The sequence below is a fragment of the Lissotriton vulgaris genome, chromosome 6 (genome assembly GCF_964263255.1).
Source record: "Lissotriton vulgaris chromosome 6, aLisVul1.2, whole genome shotgun sequence".
NCBI lineage: Eukaryota > Metazoa > Chordata > Amphibia > Caudata > Salamandridae > Lissotriton > Lissotriton vulgaris.
The window spans coordinates 1,412,590,867-1,412,613,050 of record NC_141694.1 but is presented as its reverse complement, the minus strand read 5'-3'; the positions used below and the strand labels follow the sequence as shown (position 1 = coordinate 1,412,613,050).

The 22,184-nt window shown below is 48.3% G+C and overlaps 1 protein-coding gene across 19 annotated transcripts in view; it reads left to right on the top strand.

Annotated features, from left to right (window-relative positions):
- Window positions 1–22,184, top strand: part of REPS1 (RALBP1 associated Eps domain containing 1) — a 1,100,512-nt gene that overhangs the window by 945,175 nt on the left and 133,153 nt on the right. For all 19 annotated transcript variants that reach the window (XM_086927540.1, XM_086927556.1, XM_086927550.1 and 16 more), the window contains one exon: window positions 18,014–18,106. In XM_086927540.1, the coding sequence (XP_086783666.1) occupies window positions 18,014–18,106 (93 nt within the window). The remainder of the gene's footprint in view (window positions 1–18,013; window positions 18,107–22,184) is intronic.

The window sequence follows — 22,184 nt, the reverse complement described above, 5'->3', positions numbered from 1 at the left end:
CCCTCCCCTTCAAGACTACCACTCCCTCTATGCCACTGTCTCTCAACCGCATGTCGGAGGATCATTTGGCACTTCTCCGCCAGGATGTTTCAGCTCTCTTGGCCATGGGGGCTATCGAAAGGGTCCCTACGCCAGAAGTAGATCGTGGTTGCTATTCACGCTAATTTCTGGTGCCCAATAAGGACCAGGGCCTGCGTCCAATCCTAGATCTCAGGGCCCCGATGTTCAAAATGCTCACGTTGGCTCAGGTCCTGTCTGCCCTCGACCCTGGAGACTGGATGGTGGCATTGGACTTGCAGGACGCCTATTTCCATATCTCCCATCCTTCCAGCCCAAAGACACTACCTACATTTCACAGTAGGCCATGAGCATTTTCAGTTCACCGTGCTCCGCTATGGCCTTACCAGTGCCCCTATGGTGTTCACCAAGGTGATGGCAGTGGTCGCAGCTCATCTGTGCAGATCAGGGGTTCTAGTCATCCCCTACCTTTACGACTGGCTGTTGAAGGCGGGCTTGCCCCAGGCTGTCGTCTCCCACCTCCAGACTACGGTGGACCGCCTACATTTGCTGCCGAAGTCACACCTGACTCCCTCTCAGTCATTCCTTTTCATGGAGGCATTTATTTCTGGACACAGTGCGGTTACAAGCCCGAAGAGTCTGGTACCCTGAGCTCCTGAGCATGGCTATCGATCCTCTGATCAGACTTCCCCTTCGCCTTCGGTCGCTGCAGCAGGGAACGGTTCTCCCCCCATATCCACCCCCTCAACCCCCCCCCCCCCCCCACCACCACCCCCTCCGGAACCTGTTCGGCCTCCACCCGAAGTTTGTAATGTCATCTTGGCAGCCGGGAGTCCCTTCACTAAGAATGTATACACCTGTCGATGTAACATGCTTGTGGCATGGTGCACGGCAAAGGCTGTGGATCCCCTCTTTCCGAGGTTCTTTTGTTCCTTCTCTGGGCACTCTTAAAGGCTATCTGGCATCCATTTCTGCTTTTCTTCGGCTGCCAGATCAGCCCTCTTTGTTCAAGTCCCCTATTGTACGTCGCTTCTTTAAGGGCATTATTCACCTCTTTCCTCCATCTCCTTTCATAATGCCTCAGTGGGACTTGAACCTTGTCTTGTCTTACCTTATGTGCGCTCCCTTCGAGCCTCTTCACAACTGTCCTCCTTGGCTTCTCACTCTGAAGACTGCTTTTCTTGTTGCCATCACCTCTGCTCGCAGAGTGAGTGAGCTTCAGGCTCTTTCTTCTAAGCCCCCTTTCATCTTGTTGCATCTGGACAAAGTGGTACTTCGAATGAGACCCTACCTAAAGTTGTCACTCCTTTTCACATCGGACAGACTATTTCCCTGCCCACTTTTTTCTGCCTCCGCACCCTTCCGAGGATTAGGAGAGACTCCACCACCTGGACCCGAAACGTGTGCAGTCTTTCTGACCCCACAAATTATTTCCGGGTGGACGATCAACTCTTTGTTGGCTATGTGGGTGCCAAGAAAGGTCGGGCTGCGCAAAAGTGTACCATCTCTGGATGGGTCGTTCTTTGTATAAAGATTTGTTACACTTTAGCTAAAAAGGAACCTCCATTGGGGCTGTGGGCTCATTCCACTAGAGCTACGGCAGCAACTACTGCTTTGTCACGTGAAGTCCCACTCATTGACATCTGCCAGGCGGCCATGTGGGCTTCTATGCACACATTCACCAAACATTACTGACTGGATAGTCAAATCTGGAGGGATGGCTACTTTGCCTGTTCTGTCCTCCAGGACTTTCTGGTGTGAACTTGGTTTGCAGTCCCTCCTCCGGCTTTGGTATTGCTGGGGTATCTATTCTAAGGCAAGGAATTTATAACTAATAGTCTTTCAGATGAACAAGTTACTTACCTTCGGTAACTATGTATCTGTAAGAGACATATATTAGTTATAGATTCCTTACTGCCCCACCCATGCTCCCCACTCTGCAAACTGAGTTATAGGGATAGGGACTCCCTTTCAGGCCCTAGTGTGGGGCACCAGTGGTCAGTGTCTTTCATGGCTCTGCACTTCTGGCGTGGAAAGTCGTTTCAGAACTGACATCAGCACGCAGTGGCAGCGTTGAAGTAAGCAACCCGATGTCATCCCAGCGACCACAATGCCAACAACAGATGCGGAGTCAACTGACATGCAGGGTTAATGCTGAGGAAAACATTCTCTGATCCAGTCTGATGCCTGGGGGTAATTCTAGGGTAAGGAATCTATAACTAATATATGTCTCTTACAAAGACATAGTTACCAAAGGTAAATGACTTCTTTGTTAAAGCTCGTCTCTGTGTCTGAATTTAACCCAAGCCCATACTATGCGTTTTAGAATGTGTATTTCAGCCTATGGGTGAGAGAGCATACAACTGTTCTATTGTGCTGTGGGTTTACGGTCAGAATTAGTTGCTGCATGTGGCTGAAATGCTGTAGAGCAATACCAATAGTATATGCACTGTGCCTCAGTTCACAAATAGTACATCTTTAAATCCAGCACCAGTAGGCTGCCCTTTTCAAAAAGGGAGTGTCTGTGTTTCCCTCTTTAACCTTGGTTGCCCACCAGCCCAGGCCAATCTGACAATTTTTGATCTCAGCCTATTGAAAAATGCTTTTGTAAGAGGCAGAAGGATGTTGTAGAGTAAATATAAGAATTTGAGCAGGACCACTATTTTTGCCAGGGCCAATCTGTCTGCCAGGGATGGGGCTAATTTGATACATTTATCTATCTTTAGCCGTATCATACAAATTGTGCATTTTCATTGTTTGCACCTGGAACACCTTTTATTAGGATGAATGCTCTGCCCTCTGGAGCTGTGAACTTGTCCTTCACTTGGAGTAACGCATTCATGTGAATAATGGAGCTGCTGAAGAAGCCGCTCCGTATTTTTCAGTGCAGGGGCAACTTGTCTGCACTTTCAAGGGGGATTAGAGAGCCCCTTCAGGCTGATGCAGTGAGTGACTGCACCTGCATGTAAAGAGATGTTGGAAGGGGGGGTCCATGGGACCCCTTTCCCCCCTCCAGAGGTCTGCCATCAGTGGACACACTGACAGTGTGCCACCTTTTAGTCAGTGCACCTCCTGACAGCTTCTTTACCTCTGCACCCACGTTTGTAATACGGCGCGGGCGTAGTGCCAAAGGAATTCCCTCAAGTGCGTGGGGCCACTCCCTCATTCAAATGAGGGAACACCCTGTGATGATAGCGCTGCCGCTTTATGTGCGCCAATGCCATCAGTATTACAGACGGGGCAGAAAAGCATCTGCGGCTCCTTCTGTAATGCCTAAGTGCCCCGGGGCGCGCAAAGCGAGCACAAACGCTTGTTGCTCCCCCGGGACAGTTCTGTAATATGGCCCCAGGTCTTCCAGCTTTGCAAGCCACACCTTTAATTCTCTTGTTTTACAACATCCATATCTCTTCTAATTCAGACATTTTACTGAGGATGCCCACCATTTTAAGATGGTATTTAAGGATGCAATCAGGTGAGAATAGTGTAAGTGGAAAATGTATCAATTTAGCTCAGTTCATTGTTAATAACAGAGAGGGAATCACATTTTAGGAATTCTCTGATTACTGGCAAAACAGTCCCTGCAGAATCTCTGCTTGTATAGTGTCATACAGCAAGACAATGAGTGAGAAGCCTCGACATGAAACTGATGCCCCATTGGTTCTACCCATTCCTGTTGGGTGCTGCTTGAAATGCTGAAGGGGGTTAACAGTTCATTTTTGTGGATATGGGCCAAGGGTTCACATTACAGGAGCCTCACCAGTCTCTTGAAACCACAGCTGAAACCCTAAATGGACAGTGACCTATAGTTTTATTCTGCAGAAGCCTGTGAAGAAGGATATTTCTCCTGTCATTGTCCCTGACCAACTTCCGGTGTTGAGTGATACTCCTTTCCTTACAAAAATAGCACTTCAGAGGTCTAGAATTGTAAGAAGCCGTCTATTTTGTAACCAGCCACTTAGTTTGTAGTCTGGTCTCATTGGTTTTGGTTAGTTGGGTCTCCTGTATTGGGCCTATATCACTCTGATGTCTTTTGAGTAGGTAAGCACCTTCTAAGACTCCAGTGGATCATATAAACCTGAATGTTCCGGGTCAGCAGTCTAAATTGATGCACCTTTCTATCTGCTAAAAGTCTTGCCATCCAATGAGAGAATGCTTGGAGCCAAAGCAGCTCTGTAGGGAATAACATCGAATCAGGATCATGTAGTATTACACGGTGCGCCGATCATGTGGTTTTAATCCAGGTAAATTTGCGCTCCTTAAAGTGACTACCCCCCGAAACCCACATTCTGAATCTTAACTTAACTAAACATAATCCATTAGGTTTATAAATTGTGAGTCAGTCCATTCCAGACTGTGCTTCATATTAAGTGGAAGCATTTGGATGACCTATTCTTCAATCGCCTCTGTCACCAACTAAAGTGGCATATTCTCCAAATGGGCATCTTGTGTGGCTGGCCTATTAGTATATCTAGTTGTGAACAGTAATTATTATTATTGTTTATTTTTTACTGCTTACTGTCCTGTTTATCTGTGGCGCGGAGCTATAAGCGGGAGCTGTTACCTTGAGCGCAGAGGGATGGAGGGCGCACACATATCACTTTTCAGGTCTGCTCTGCTGCATGAATCGTCCGCTGCAGCCTCACTCCACAACCACATGGCTGGCGCCTCCACAGATTTACCCCATATACTCTTGGGGCGGTCCTTTGGAGATAGGTTGGGGCAGGCTTGCGGTCTAATGGTATGGCGGTCCATTGCAACACAATCAGGGTTACAGTATGATGTAAGGAGTGACCAGTTCTAACCCAGTGAGTACTTCCTGGGCCCTGCCACTCTCTCCAGCCAGGAATGCTCCAGTCACAGAATCTTGAAGGTACGGCATCCACACCCTATATGCAGGCCCTCTAAGATTTACAGTGGCGGGAGCTCAGCAACACCAGCCACCAAGGGGTGAAAGCGCATTGTTGCAGGGTGCCACTGTCCCAGTGCAGTTTGAGTCCCACAGGACAAACCACCTCTTCAAACATGGTGCATCCCACCACCCGCTCCCCATGTGCTGATCAAAGATCACCCTCCCTGGTCTTATCAGTGGCCTGAGGGCTACCCCTCTCTGCAGTCTTGGCTGGCCCATACGGATTGCAATTTACTGCCTCAGGGTCTCACAATGTTCTGTAGTTACAGACCTACTCCCAACGCAGTCTCTCCTGCCTCCTCTCTCGGGACAGGGGCCATCCCACGCTTGCCCAATAGTGGGATCTCAAAAAACGATACTGGGTTCTGAAAAAGCGCTCCAGCTCCCTCTGCTCGCAGTTGGCAAAATAGCAGCTCCAGATCTTGCCTTGCGGGGAATTCTTGTGCCGTTCTGCAGTTGTCAGAATTCAGCAGGGCACAGCGATCTGGGGGTAGCAGATTCAGGGATGGAGTGTTTGGATCTGTAGATGCACTCCTAATGTCTGGTTACTTTGTTGGCCCAGAAATCTAGCAGGATAGACTGGGACTTTCTCCAAAAGGGTGAGAGGGATTCGAGACACATTTATGTGTATGGTGTGGGCTAGCTATGCGGCACCAACATTTTCAGTTACTGAATAGGCAGGCCTCATAGGGAATGCAAATCGAGTAAGGGGACCTACCTTTTTGCACTGCATATTGAACCTTGGGTGCAGAAGACAACCCAGAAATTAAGTGACTCCAGCTTTTACCAGAAGCTGATCATTTTTGCAGATGATACATTGGTGTTGCTGTCGGAGCCAATCTCCTCCTCCCTTTTGGCCTTGTGAAATATTAAAAGGTAGCATTAACATAACAAAATAAGAACCCATGAGTCTCTCACTCTCTACAGCCACAGTGTTATTGGCTACTAGTCGTAACACCCTTTAGCTGAATTGCTGAGTTGATTAGGTATCTTGATATAAATGGCGCCCCACTTAGCAAAGAATAATTCACAGCAACTTCCTACCCATAACAAAATCAGCTGGAAAAGTCTTGCATCATTGGCACAGTGTTCTGGGCCACATTGCCTTGGTCAAGAAGTCAACCTTGCCCAAGATTCTGTTCTTTTTCCAGGCCCTACTGGAACACGTATTTAGTGTAACCCTGATTCAACTGCAGAAAACCTATCTCAGTGGAAGGGAATAAGTCTCAAACTGAGGTTTTGGCATCCTAAATAAGGAAGGCTAGGCGTCCCAAACCTAGTAACGTAGTACAAACCGTTACAGCTGCGATGCATGCAGGAGTAGTCAAGGGTGAAGACAAAAGTTGTCGTTTTCTTGACCATATGCCAGCTGGATGTTCACTAAAGGGAACCTCCATGGAATAAAATGAGTGGTACAGTGATGTGGTGAACGGCTCAGCATCCATCAAGTTGATTTTGAGAGTCTGTGACACTTTCAATAACAGAGGGTCTGATGAATTATCCTTCCTCTTGCTAATGGGACTAATCATTTTAGCAGATTCTGAGGGACATTTTTTGCAGGAGAGACATAAATATTTTCTGCTCCGCCACTGGACTTTTCACCACACGTTAGGTCAGGACGACAAGAGAACTCATTCATTTTGCAAAATATCTGCCAAATGCAGACCCTGATGCACTCTTGAGGCATCAAAAAAGAAAGTGATGGTTGAAATGCTTAAATTAATCTGGGCCAGTGGTGATCACTCTGTCCGCATCCCAATCCATCGTTTTTTGCCCACCATGTCTCCTCAGTTTGGACCCAGCCATATGCAAATCAGCCATGACCCTGTTCCTCATGGGAACAGTCCAGCCCGCATTGCCCGGCCAGCTCTTTCCTGAACTGGAATTCATGTAACCCAGGACACTTTTTGCCATTATTATGTGCTCGTCAGCCAGGTATAGCTTGATTTCAGTGGCCCAGTGAGCACGGGACCATGTCTGGGCCTCACACCTAGGGCTACAAAAAACTTAAGTGATGAATGGAATGCTTGAATTAATCTCAGCCACTGGTGATCGCTCAGGGTCTCACCCCGATCTATCATTTTCCATCCACCATACCACCTCAGTTTAGACCCAGCCATATGCAAATCTGCCTTCACCTTGCTCCTCAAGGGAACAGTCCAGCCCCATTGCCAGTGGCTGAGGTTAATTCAAGCATTCCATCCATCACCTTGTTGTTGCAGTTGACGTCCTAAGTAATGACTGGTATGCCCAGTTGTGGGTCCTGTGCTCACTGTGCCACTGGAATCAAGCTATACCTGGCTGATGAGCCCTTATTACGTCCAAGCTGAGGTGACACGGTGGGCAAAAAACGAAGGATTGGAATGCGGCTTTATGCTATTGCCAGTGGCTAAAAATGAATTCAAGCATCCCATACATCACCTTGTTTTTGCTTCTGATAAACATTTGGCATCCAGACTGTATTAGGTATTGTGCAGATTCACATGCCAGGTGTGGACTTCTGAAGGCCTTAGTTATCTTGTCACATTCGCTCTGCATTTGGAGACCGAGGTCAAATGTCTGTCTTCTGACAATGTGCTGCTTATTTTATCCTGGAGGTTAGTGTTTACTTTTCTTTCTCTCATTGCAAAGTTAGAAGATTTTGTCTGTCTGACAATCACGCTCTACAAAGAGTGTGAATTGAAAGTCTCTAGGATCTATTTTTTTTCTAATACACATTTGATTAGCTTGTAAATGAACTGTACAAACATTTCAAAATATATTTCAGTAGTTAGCAAATTTTTGCATCTGTGATGAAAACAATGGATTTTATTTGGATAAAAGCAAATCAGAACTCTTTACTTGTTGATGTGCAACTGATAAATATTTTAGCTGAAACCAAATTTCCACAGATTGTCGATATGCTATAGAGTTTTATCCGTAAAACTGCATGTTAGAGGGAAAGTTTGTGACCATTTCAATGGAAAATGTGTTGTGTGCAAATGACTGTGTGCTTTCACATCAAGCCTTAGTAATATACATATTGCAAGTGAGGTTTTAAGCTGAACTGAGAAACATTCCTGCCTGTAGGAGGCTGGCTCAGTATATAGTGCCCACCTATGGTGGGGCACTGAGTACAGGCAACTCTTCATGATAGTATTTAGGTCCCTGAAAACCAGAGCTCTCAAGGGATAGCTTTGGAGAGCAGCCAAGGCTTATTCAGAAGGGTGTAAAGCAGGTGCATTTACCACTATAGTCAGTAAGCTTTTCACACAAGAAAGGACCACACCAGGTGAGTATAAAAATACTTTGTGACATTAACTTGGTATATCTCCTATCCAGAGATATCAACTACACACAAGAAATACTTCAGAATTTGGCAAGTAGCATAAGAAAACACATAGGGCCCAACCAGGGAGCCAAACCATATACTAAAATAATGGAATGGGAGGTACGTACCCAAACGGGACTAATGCCCAAGGATGGGGAGGACCCTAGGGAAAGCACAGAACCACCTAAGGTGAGTAGCCAAGGACCCCAAGGCGCCCGGGTGCAGGAAGGTTGGAGAGTCCCCCCAACCATGGGTATCCCAGGAACCAGGATAACTACACATGGGAGCCCGGGTGCATAGGGATAAGGTGGTGTCAGAACTGCCCGTGGACGCCAATGGAGGTTCATGGAAGATCGGCAGCTACAGTCTCTTGTAGACCAGGCCGGTGGAACCAGAACATGGAATCCAGATGAGAAAAACCTGAAAGCTGAGGGGACAGATTCCATACCCCTCGGAGGTGACTAGGAGGCACAGGAGCACAATACCAGCCCTTGTTTAAAGGTTCTAGCTGTAGCAAGGTGAGGTTGAAGTAATCAATATGGAGACCCAGTGACTGTGATAGAGCACAGGAGCGGTCTATGAGCTGTCCATACCAGTTGACTAGTGCAGGAAGGTTGGTGTCTGGCAAAACCACCAACAAACCTTGGCAGTCAACAGATCGCAGGAGAATATACTGTGTGGCAGACCAGCAAGGTCTGTGGAACAAACCGAGAAAGGGAAAGTCGGAACATTCAAGAGAGCCTGCAGGAATCGAAGGAGCCCTCTCAAGGACCCTCTGGCAGCTGGCACAGTGAGTTGCACGGAATCCTCAACAGCACACAGGAGATGAAGGGCCACACTGCAGAGGATGCAGGCAAGACATCATTCTTGGAGCTGTGCAGTACTGGGGGCTGTGGCTTCTTGGAGCTTGAAGATCATTAGTGGAGAGAGACAGCAATCATTGGCAACGGCAAACAGATGTGTTGCACAGGGAGGCGGTTCACGTCAGCTGGTGAGGGATTACTGTCGCCCAATTTGCAGGGAAGGCTGGTCAGGCCTCTGGAGAACCAACAAACCATCACCTGTGTTGCAGAGTCAGGCGATGTCATTGAAACAACAGTATCAGCAAACTGGCTGTCGACATAGAGGTGTCTGCGGGTGCAGGGAAGTGACTCCTTCACTTAAAAGGAGATTCCTTCTGGCTTGGATGCAGTTTGAGTCCTTGGTTACTTGGAGGATGCATGGCCACGTAGTTGCAGAACTAGAAGAAGCACAGTGACGAAGGTGCTGCAGAATCTTCCCACCAAAAGCAGTCTTGTAGGTCCTGGCTTGAAGAACAGCAGAGTTCTAGTGTCCACGAGCAGAAAAGTCTTTGAACAGTCTTCAGATGACAGTCAGCTCTTGAAGTTGTTGTCGAGACGAATCTAAAGGCCTCCCCAGGGTAGCCCTTAAGTAATACTGAAAAGTGCAAGGACCTCTTCTACCGTTACGCTCTTATCAGAGGCGGTCAGGGATGCTGCTCAGCTGTCCTAGCCAGTCAGATGCTCCCAGGGGCCACTATTCAACATGGCAGAATCAAGTGGCCACCTGGGGGTGCTCCGGACACCTCCCTACGGAGGATCTGGACAAGAGGGTGGCCAATCCCCTGTCCTTTGTGTGGTTTTACACCAACTGGACAAAACTTGTTTATGCAAGGAGGGCACCATATGTGCGCTTCAATTTAATCTGGTGGTGCTCGGAAGCACCGCCACCCTACCTAATTCTAAAGAAGAGGTGGTCACACCTCTCCTTCGCAGGAAATCCTTTGTTCAGCTTTCCCAGCTTTAGCTCATCGGAGGGGGGGGGGGGGGGCAGAACACTTTCTAGGCTCGGCAGTGGCGCGGGCAGGCAGGCAGACCCAGTATGGCTACATGGGTAGATATGGGGGGTCCTATAAAGAACCCCCTAGTACATAGTATCATGCAACTAAAACAGGAATTAGTTTAGTTGGATGATTACAACATGTTTGATACCAAATATTACCAGGCTCGGACAGCCATTATGGAGTTGGACATCTCGACTTGCCAGTGTCCACTACATACCTTATCATGACTGTCCGGCACTGACAAAGCCCAGATAATGGAGTCTGGGGTGCGTAGGGGACCCCGCTTGTGTAGAGGTACCTACACACAGAACTAATGCACCCTGCCCGTGGACTGAAGGGCCTACCTTAGTGGTGACTTATAGGTTGAAAGTGCAGTGACCGGGATATAGAGGAAACCTTATATCCAAAGTGAAAGGTGCAAACACCATTTCATGCAGACTACAATGGCTTCCATAGGTGGAATAATACATACTGCAGCCCATGTGAGACCCCTGGTTTACCAGTGCCCTGGGTACACCAATACCATATATCTGAAAGAGACAAGTTAGTGATAGATTCCTTACCTTAGAATATCCCAGGCATCTTACTGGATCTGTAAAGGTTTGCTTAGCAGTACCCCTGCACGTCAGGTGGCGTCCTGCCGCTCCGCTTCCATCACGGGCGTGGTCAGCGCTGAGATGACTTCGCGGAGGGTACCTAGGCGCCACCTATGCGCACTGATGTCAGTTCTTTCTTTTTCCGCGCCAGCAAGCGCAGATCCGGATTGAGCACGTACCTTAGTCACTTTTTGGCTACTCTTTTTGAGACTTTTTGTCTTCCTTTTTTCTCCTGGTGCACATAGGGATGCCAGGCTTCAAGTCTTGTGGGACGTGCCGCCGTAATATGTCAGTGGCAGGCCCCCCGATGTGTGTGTCTACTGCCTGGAGTCAGATCACAACGCCCGGGCCTGCTGAGCCATGGGCCGAAAGCCTTGCGTGACGGCGTCAGAAATTGCTGGAGATTCAGCATTCATCACACCACCGCTCTGGGTCTAGGGGTCGTTCCCGCGACCGCTTGCGGGATCGAGGCCGCCGCTCCTTGGACTCCAAGTCTCCGCCTTCGGAATCTGGTAAGCGACGCCATAAAAAGAAGTCAAAGAAGCGTGTTTGCTTTCCAACGTACCCCAATTTCCCCTACCTCCTCCCCCGTCGCTACTTGGAGGCAGACGAGGGGGACATGGGCTGAGCCACTGCGGTGCCTGGGAGTCCCGCAGCCTATCTGCCATACCCAGGTACATTGACGACTCCCGAACAAATGCAAGAGTTTCTTGCTGCCATGGACTGCCTTTTTAGTCCCCGGGCTCCCGCTGGCACACCTTCGGGCCCCTGGGGTCCCGTGTCCAGATCCTGCTGGCCCCACAGGATCTGGCGCCGCCCTCGGCTCCACCCCCGGTGCCACATTGGGTGCCGTTTATCCCACCCCGGTTCCCTGACCATTTTGTCCGGGCCTGGGATCCAAATTGGGGGGCTGCTCCGTTCCGGCACCGGCCCGCGCCGTTCTCAGCGCCATTACAGACGCCGTTCGTCCCTTCTCCGACTTTGCCGCCGCGACCGTCTCCCTCTACGCCAGAGGCGGCGGATGACTGGGATGGGTCAGAGGACCCTGTTGCCCGGCAATGTGAATCCAAGCAAGATTGGGTGGACGACCTGGAAGACGCGGGCGAACTCGATGTTTCTTCCGACCCGGGGTTTGCCTCTCACCTGCCTACTATGGAGGAGGGTGCTTCCTACACCGTGGTGCTCCGTCGGGCTGCAAAGGCTCTAAATCTTGACCTCCCTACAGTGGCCCTCAAGACTAACCTCCTTACATAGGTGCTCCAGACGGCGTCTGCATCGTCGGAGCCACTGCTCCCTTTCAATAAGGCCCTTACTGAAGTCCTTTTGGGCACTTGGTTGCGGCCGGCCACGGGGGTGCCGGTGGATTAAAAAGTCACCAGGCGTCATTGCCCGGCGTCTGGTGATCCCGCCTTCCTGACCACTCACCCTACGCCCGAGAGCCTGGTCATTCAGGCCTCCACGTCGCAGAGTGCCTTTCCCACGGCGGCTGGAACAATTTGGTAAGAGGTTGTTCTCCTCGGCCAGCTTAGGGCTGCGGTCGGTTAACACCGCCTGCTTGTTGGGCGTTACTCCCACACAGTGTGGGATTACGTTGCTCAGATGTAGTCTCATTGTTCTGAGGAGGTCCAGACTGTCCTTTCCCAAGCGATTGCTGAAGGGAAGGATGCGGCTAAATTTGCCATCAGGTGTGGTTTGGACACCGCTGATTCGTTGGGCAGGGCGATTCCCACAACTGTGGTGTTGCAGCGCCCCGCCTGGTTGCATTCAACTGGGTTCTCGCCCGATGTCCAGGGCTCGCTTATGGACATGCCCTTTGATGGCTCCCGCCTCTTTGGCGATAAGGCTGACAATGCACTGGAGCGCTTTAAGGACTCACAGGCTACGGCCAAGTCCTTGGGTCTTTCTCTCTACCCCCGCTGCTTCTGCCTCCAAGCCTTCCTAATCTGAGATTCAGGGAGCAACCCATGCCGGTGGGTGGCAGGGTCCTCCACCACTGGTACGAGATTACGCCAGACAAGTGGGTGCTACAGATAATCTGCAAAGGTTACTCCCTTCCTCTTCAGTCCTCCCCTCCAGCCGTGCCACCTCGGTGCCACCGCATATCTGGGGATCATTTGGACCTTCTCCGACAGGATGTTATGGCCCTCTCTGCCAAGGGGGCCATTGAGTACCTTCCCGAGCAGGAAGTATGAAGTGGTTCTTATTCCCACTACTTTCTGGTCCCCAAGAAGGACAAGAGGAGCCTGCGCCCTATCTTAGACCTTCCGAGACGTGAATCGCTTCCTCTGGAAGGAGAAATTCACAATGCTGACTCTGGCTCAGGTCCTGTCTGCCATCGACCCTGGAGACTGGATGGTAGCGTTGGACTTGCAGGACGCTTATTTTCGCATCCCCGTCCTGCCGGCCCACCGGCGCTACCTGCTGTTTACGGGTGTTAGGAGCATTCTCAGTTTGCCGTGCTCCCCTTCAACCGTACAAGTGCCCCTCGAGTGTTCACGAAGGTGATGGCGGTGGCCGTGGCTCATCTGCGCAGGTCGGGGTGTCGGTCTTCCCCTACCTCGACGACTGGCTGTTAAAGGCGGGCTCGCCCCAGGCAGTCGTCAACCACCTCCAGACTACGGCCGACCTCCTGCATTTGCTGGGATTCTGCATCAACGTCCCGAAGTCGCACTTGAGTCCTACTCACAAGCTCCCCTTCATCGGAGCGGTTCTGGATTCAACGCTGTTTCGGGTTAATCCTCCCCAGCACCGAGTCCGGGATATTCAGGCTATGATTCCGATCTTTCGACCTCTATCCTGGGTTTCAGTCAGGATGACCCTACGGCTCCTGGGCCTGATGGCCTCCTGCATCCTGCTGGTGACACGTGCCAGATGGCATATGCGGGCTCTGCAGTGGGACCTGAAGTTCCAGTGGGCGCAGCATCAGGGCAACCTGTCCAATCATGTCCAGATCTTGCAGGGCACTGCTCAACAATGCAGTGGTGGCTCACGAACCGAGATTGGGTTAGTGGCAGATCCCTCTCCCTTCCCCAACCACAGCATTCAGTGGTGACGCATGCGTCCTTGCTGGGATGGGTTTGCCACTTGGGAGAGCCGGAGATCAGAGGCCTCTGGTCTCCGGCGGAGTTCAGGCTCCATATCAATTTTTTTGAGCTTTGGGCGATCCGACTTGCACTGAAAGCATTCCTTCCGTCTGTCCGGGGAAGTGTAGTGCAGGTGTTCACGGACAATACCACCACCATGTTGTATTGCAACAAGCAGGGCGGGTGGGGTCCTGAACCCTATGTCAGGAGGCTCCGCGCCTCTGGACATGGCTGGAACATCAAGGTATTACCTTGGTGGTTCAACACCTGGCAGGTTCTCTGAATGCCAGGGCGAACAAACTCAGCCGCTGGTGCTTGATGGATCACGAATGGCGTCTGAACTCGGACGTGGTGCAAGGTCTCTTTCAGCAGTGGGTAGAGCCATGGTTAGATATATTCGCCACCGAAGAGAACGTGCAATGTCTTCAGTTCTGGGCGTTGGAATTTCCAAGGCTGCACTCGCTCGGCGACGCTTTTCATCTCGAGGGGAGTTGCAGTCTGTTGTACGCCTTTCTGCCTATACCACTTCTGCCCAGAGTGCTAAGGAGGATCACGCGTGACCGGGCCCAAGTCATTCTTGTGGCTCTGGACTGGGCTTGAAGAGTTTGGTATCCCGAGGTACTCACTACGAGCGTCGATCCCCCGATCTGTCTGCCTCTTCGGGAGGATCTTCTGTCGCTGCAGCAGGGGGCGGTCCTCCACTCGAACCTGTCCAGCCTCCACCTCTATGCGTGGAGATTGAGCGGCGACAGTTGACACCTTTCGATCTTCCTCCTGAAGTCTGTGATGTCATTCTGGCAGCCAGGCGTCCCTCCACCAAAACGGTATACGCCTGCAGGTGGAACAGATTTGTGGCATGGTGCACAGCAAGGGCTGTGGATCCCCTTTCTGCCCCTCTTTCTGAGGTCTTTCTGTTCCTTCTATCCTTGGCCCAGCAGGACTCGGCTCTGGGCACTGTCAAAGGTTATCTTTCGGCTATCTCCGCCTTTCTACGGCTTCCAGATCAGCCTTCCTTTTTGTTGTTAACCGTTTCCTCAAAGGCATTACGCACACGTTTCCTCCCGTGCCCTTCAAAATGCCTCAGTGGGACTTGTATCTTGTTTTGACTTATTTGATGTGCGCTCCCTTTGAGCCCCTTCATAACTGTCCCTTACGTCTTCTCACTTTAAAGACGGCTTTCCTGGTGTCTATCACCTCTGCCAGGAGAGTGAGTGAGCTCCAGGCTCTTTCTTCCAAACCTCAGAATTCATCCGGACAAGGTGGTTCTAAGGACCCGTCCTTCTTTCTTGCCAAAGGTTGTCACGTCCTTCCACATCGGGCAGACCATAACTTTGCCCACCTTCTTTCCGCCTCCGCATCCTTCCAGGGAGGAGGAGAGGCTCCACCGTCTGAACCCAAAACGTGCGCTTGTATTCTATCTGCAGCCTTCACAAAAGTTCCGGGTGGATGATCAGCTCTTTGTTGGCTACGTGGGCGCCCAAAAGGTCGTGCCGTGCACAAACGGACCATCTCTTGGTGGGTCGTTTTGTGCATCAAAGCATGTTACTCCTTGGCCAAGAAGGAGCCTCCTGTGGGGCTGCGTGCACATTCGACCAGGGCGACTGCAGCCACTACTGCCTTGGGACGCAGCGTTCCCTTGCAGGACATCTGTCAGGCAGCTACGAGGCCTCGCTGCACGTGTTTACCAAGCACTGCTGCCTTGACAGTCCGGTCCGGAGAGACAGCTTCTTTGGCCGTTCTGTTCTCCGTGACTTCCTGGTGTAATCTTATTCGCAGACCCGCCACCGGGGCCGGTATTGCTGGGGTATCTATTCTAAGGTAAGGAATCTATCACTAACGTGTCTCTTTCAGATACACAAGTTACTACTTGTGTAATGATATATCTGTAAGAGACATTAGTTGGTGATAGATTCCTTACAGCCATCCTCCCCGTTCTGCAAACTGATTACTAGGCCCTAGTTTTTTGCACCAATGGTCAGTATCTTGCATGGCTCTACGTTCCTGGTTCGGAAAGTCGTGTACAGAACTGACGTCAGCGCGCATGGATGCTGCTGAAGTACCCTCCCTGACGTCATCTCAATGCTGACGACGCCAGTGACGGACGTGGAGCCGCACGACGCCACCTACTGATGCGCAGGGGTTCTGCTAAGCAAAACTTTCCGGATCCAGTCTGACACCTGGGGATATTCTAAGGTTAGGAATCTATCACTAACTAATGTCTCTTACAGATATATCGTTACCCAAGTAGTAACTTGTGCACCAGGGACAAACAATGGTGCCCCAGTATGCTAATTGCGGGGTGTATAAAGTACTTACCATGGAATGTAGAGGAGAGAGCACAGCCACTGAGGTCCTGGTTAACAGGATCCCTGTGAACTACAGTCAAAACACTGACACCAGGCAATAAGTGGGGGTATCTATGCCAGAAAGTTCCACCTTCCTACACTACCCCCTGCCCAGATGACAAATCTATTAGTGACATAAAAGGCATGTGCACCCTATGTTTGGGCTACATTCTTATTATACATGGAGAAACAGTTTAGTCTATTAAATTAAGCAGAAATGCTGAATTCACATATTTAAAGGTGCTCTCGCATGTGATAATAAGGTGGCTCTGTAAAGTAAAATATTTGCCTAGGATCACACAATTTGAGCCCAGTTTACGGGTGAAGTACAATACAGTTTGGTCGAATAGATTATTCAAGTCACTGGACCTTTATGATTTTTTAAGACCGGTTTGTGGAAATGCCCCAAAATGCATGGATTCTGGAAAGTGGTATGAGTTGTATGTCTAAATTAATGGACATAGTGGTCTCAGATCTGGCACAGAGTCCCCTGTTAGGCTGGATTCTAGAAATCAGGTGGGTGCTGTTAATAGTTGTAACTCTATTGAAAATGTATAAAATAATCGTAGTAAACATTTCTTGCATCCTTAAATTTTCAAAGGCAAGGGCATTAAGCAGCACCTCGCTTATAGCCAAAAAACCCTCTTTTCCTGTTGACTCTTGGAAGTAAATACCTACTCAAGGGTGTGTTTTTGAGGCCCAGTACTGGTAAAAGAAATGTTGATTATTGATCTGTGGGTCCACCTATTCAATATACACTCTTTGTGAAACCTTTGCTCCTCCAGTGTTAAGAGATGTAATTTGTACAGAAAATTAACTGCGTAGGAGCTCTACCTTTTAGGATAGCAGGGGTTAGTCTGGAATCCTAAAGGCACTGTGCATGTACATACAGACTCTTCATCTTGTTTTCAAGAAGATCCACCATCATCAATCAGTTAAGACTGTTTTTGTCAAAAATTATTAGGCATTTTACATTGGCCATCTTTTAAAGTAAGAGGTAATGAGCCTTGGATAGACGTATCCATATATGTAAAAAAAAAAAAATCTGTTGTGTAAAGTTTTCTGCCATCTCACTTGTGATACATCCCATAATAGACATACCACTTTTTATAAAAGTCCCTTTAACTGTAACAAAATGTTTCCAGTTTGGAGTGTTTTCTCCTGTAGGTGTAAAGGTCCACATTCACTTGTTAGACTTGGTCTCCGGCGAAAAGAGTGAATTGTTCAATGGTATGGCCAAATGACAGGATATACTCCAGGACCATTTGTTTTGCATCTCGCTCCCCAGGTCTAGCATTGAAATATCATTAAACTCCATGGCAAAGGATACAAAAGAAACGTTTTCATTGACAATCGTTATTTAGTTTTGGGGCAACACTCTGCACCTCCTTTGCCCTTATAACACCTAGTTTGGATACCCAACGTCCGCTTTGGCAAAGACATGCCAAGAAGGGCACTTGTGGGGTTTTCTTATCTCAGAGGAGTAACATCAACCTGAAGACTCTACACCGCAGAGGGTCCCCACCTTTAAGCCCCCTGCTGTTTTTGGCCTTTGTATATCAAATACTGAAATCCAGGTGTGCCCATACTTTATTTTGCGGATTTGAGGCACATTTTTAGAGTTTCATAGAAATGGTGGTCTGTGTTGTGCCAAAAAGAAACCATTAGGTGACTACCTATTTTGTAAAAGAAAATTGTAGTCCTTAAGTATTTTCATGGATATTAGCTACTCCCCGCCCCCGCACGTCATTGGTTTATATTTCAAGGTGTAGTGAAGTCTGACAAATAGACTACCTATAAAAATGATTTTCAAGCTAAGTAGCTTCCCTTTTATAAGTGTTTTGATAAATTATTATTACTAATGTAATCTAATAACTTGATTGCTTGTAACTGTTTGTGTTTTTTGTAGGTTGAAAGGCCCCCTGATACCGCAGCAGTTCTCAGAGTTGCCAAAATAGATACTGTTGAAGAAAAATCTTCAATCACTGTTGCTTCAAATACAGTACGTAAACCTCAAGTTGCTTCTTGTTTAAAAAGGATGAAAGAAAGCAAGCATATTTACCAAAAGTGTAGACTCAGAAATATTAACTGTGTTTAGAAATTATACCCCTAAATTGTTTGTCCGCACCTCTGTCTAAAAGTTTAGATTGTGCAAAATGTTTTTACAAATTCTATGTACTAGATTTACTAAGATTACACTTTCAATCTGAATGACTCAAAGTGGCTGTATTTCACTCTGTTTGAGATTCTCACGTATTTTAGAATGTGTTTTTCACTTCTGGAATTAGTATACCTTGTTTCTGTTAAATGCCTGCTGTTTGACATTTGCTAAAATTATCCTTCTCTTTTGTAAACGCATTTATCTTGTTTGAACACGACTAAAACAGGTATACTTGGATATCAAATTAAAATGATGAAATAAACCGGTGATGTAATGATTATGAAATGCAACAGTTGGATTGAATAACTCAGTAAATCTATGTTGCTGATATTTATTGGCGACCTCTAAGTTATATAAAGTAAACCAAAAATGATACCTGCAGTCACTTGTAAAGCGACTAATGGTTCCTACTTCTCTGTATGTTATAAACTGCAGTATTCTCCTTGATAAAATCCAAATTACCTTGAAACACAATTTATCTATTTAAGGCAACTCGCAATAGTTTTGCTTTCAACGAGGGGGAGAGAAATGTGGTAATATTTATGGGAAAAAAGTATATCTGATAGAGACGTCTAGCCACAGTTTCCTTAACTTACAATTCTTCCCAGGCGCCAAACTGGATCCCAAAATGTACGTGTCGGTATAGGGCGTCGTGCGACTCCGTACTGGCGTCGTCCACGTATGAGACGTCACCGTAGTCCTTATAAGCCCCTCCCTGACGTGCTGACTTCCATGTCTTCTTTTCCACTCTTACAATGCGGATCCGGATAAGTTGTTACCTCAGGACGTTTTTGGCCTACTTCAACATTAAAATTGTAGAAACTGTGCTTTTCTGTCCCAACCTTGTGGGTCTAGTAGGCTGCAAACGTCGTCCACGGACCCTCACTCCATTTGTATGTTGTGCTTGGGAGTGCACCATGACTCAGAGGATTGCGACTCCTGTCGTCTACTTCAACTAAAGGCACTGCAGGAACGTCAGATGAATCTCCCGTCGGTGCTCCTCTCGCAGTCACAGCATGGTCCAATTCACGGATCCGGACCTGGAGCCGTTCCCAACAACATCACCCTCCATCGTCGTCCCACAGTAAGTCTCCATGCAGGCGGTCGAAGTCTTAGCATCCCCAGACTCAACCACGCAGAGATTCCAACTTTCCCGTCTTCTCCAGCATGTCAGGTTGAGGACTCCATGCAAGAGTTCACCCTTTGCCTCCCTGGCTACCCTGGAGCCAGAGCGACTCTGACCCAGATGCGAGCATAATATTGCTCTCTGCATGCCATCTTTGGGCTTTCACCTTCCCCTATAGGTTCTTCGGGCCCCAAGGAGATGAGTGGTATCTCTACTGTGTCCATTCCAACAGGTGTGCCCTCCACTTCAGTTAGGCCCCCGGATCGATGGTCAACTCGGTCTTGGCGCCAGTGCACAGCCCTTTGGGGTTCACACTTTCGGTGCTTGTACCTGATCAGCCAACAATGATGTCGGCTGCGCTGATTGACACTGTGGTACTTCCTCTTTTCCAACTTCAAACCATCGCCAACTATTTGCCAATCGACGTCGAGTGCAGAACAAATGGTGCTGCTTATCTCTGTAAACCTTCTGATTTCTGTGGAGCCCTCCAATGTTTTTCTTCTTAGTAACACTGTTTAGGAGGTGATGGAGATGAGTGGAGGTTTCTGCACCCCATATTTGATGCTGCACAGCCTCCTCTGGAGGATAGCTGGCTGACTGAAGTGGGTGAAACTAATGGATTACAGTCTTCCCCAGCCTCTGGCCTTCTTTACCCTCCTGGTCTTGTTACAGAGGCGTTCTCCTCTTTAGCTGATATGCTAAGGCATGTTGCTCTGATTTTGAATTTAAATCTTCCTTCTGTAGTAAAATCTACTGATCCCCAAATTGGCGTTCTCCATCATGGCAGAATAGGGGAGGAGCCGGTGCTTCCTTATAGTGACGTCCTATATGACATTTGTTTGGGAACTGGGCTAACCCTGATCCAGGGGCCCCAGTGGATCAATCTATAGCTCACAGACTCAGTCCAGCCCCTTGTGATCCGGCCTGTTTCCTCCAGCACCCTACTCCTCATAATTTGGTGGTACATGCTGCTTCGTCCCCTAGGATTATATTAAATCTCTTAAGCATGTTCGTTCAGACAGAGATTCCCGGAGACAGAACGCTTGTGGCAGGCATATCTTCTCCTTCACAAGTTCTGCTCTGCATTCCATGAAAACATCTTGCGTTTTGGGACACTTTTTCCATAAATTGTGGGATTCCTTGGTGTGTCTGTTGCCATCGCTTCCGGACTAACTCTGAGCGAGCTTACCAAGTTGATCCAAGCTGGGCACCACGTGGCCAAATAAATGATTAGGTGAGGGATGGATACCACTGATTCCGTAGGTCGGGTCATGGCTTCTTCAGTGACGCTACGTCGTCATGCCTGGCTACGCACCTCTACTTTTTCTGAGGCAGTTCAGACCACTTTTCTTGACTTGCCTTTTGATGGCATCCACCTTTACGGTGCTCATGCCGACTTTGCGGAGCTTTCGCGACAGTCGGAGTGGAACAAAAACTTAGCTCTGCTCTTGCTCCTGTCTGTGTCCCTAAATCCACCCATTTCAGTTTGTTTGGGGGATGTTGGTCCTTCCTTTCTTCGATTGTGCATTTCGTGGCGTTGTCAATGGTTGTCAAACCCACCTTTTGGTGACACCCAATGTGGTTTCCTGCTGGTATTATTCTTATCCTTCTTACACTGTCAATGACAGATTATGGTTCCACACTACTTATCAGAGCCACTTGTGGTCTGTAGTTTACGAGCTCTGACTTGCATCCTAACTGCTGGAACTTTTTACACTGGCACTCCACGTTCATAAATAAAATTAGGAATCCCTTATAGGGACCTTTCACTTTCCCCTCCAGGGAGTTTCTATATAGCTTGCTCAATGAAATATTTTTCTCGTGCATCTCTTGTTTCTCCTCGATCTATACATGGAGACACTTTCTGGGACACTTCTTGTGTGATTCTGTTTCGCCAAAGGCTCTAACTTTTCACTGGAGCAGTGGGACATGTGCCACAGTCTCAACTTTGTTGTCCATGTTATTGTCTTGGCCATTATTTTCTGCTAGAACACTCTTTTCTCTGTATCCTTCATTTCTTTAGCAAGCTTCTCGTACTTCATCAAGGTGCACTTTTAATGGACTACTCTGGTGCACACGTTTCATTCACTTCTTGTGATTTTCACACGGGTGTTTTTTTTTTTTTTAAGTGTTTTCTTTCTCAGCCCCCTGCTGATCGTCTTGTTTGTGGTTTCCACAACATTCTATATCAGTGTGGTAGTACTTAAGTGTTTACTTTTTTATACCACTGTTCTCGCTGTCCGTGCTCTGACAATTCCTGTCAGGACATCTGTCCAACTCACTATAGGCAAGTCCTTGTCCCTTATTGCCACAAACACCTCCTTTTTCGGGGTTCACATACACACATGGCATCAAGGGGCCTACATTTTTATCCTTGCAAAGACTCTGTGGTCTCTTTTGTTGTGATAATGGCTCATCTACCTTTTGGTGGATTGCTTGGTACTTGAAACTGTTCCTAGAACATTATAGTTTCGTCCTCTTGGACTTGGGTTCCTTGTTGGCTTGCGTGTCCCCTTCTGTAACTCTCTCTGTGGACATCTCTTCATTTTGTTCTGTACAGTGTCCTAATAGCCTACCCTCAGGGGTTAGTCCTTACACCTATGCCCCATCTTTTATTGCTGGGGGTTCTTCTTCATAAGAATATCCCCCACTATTGTGTATTTCACTTCTTTATCCCAATTATGAGTTTTCTTCACCATGTACCTTGGTATAATCTAGTCTGTAGGAGTGTTGCCCTTAAACCTTTGGTAATTTCTTTTCCTCTGCCATGAGTAACTTTATTCCCATGCTTTT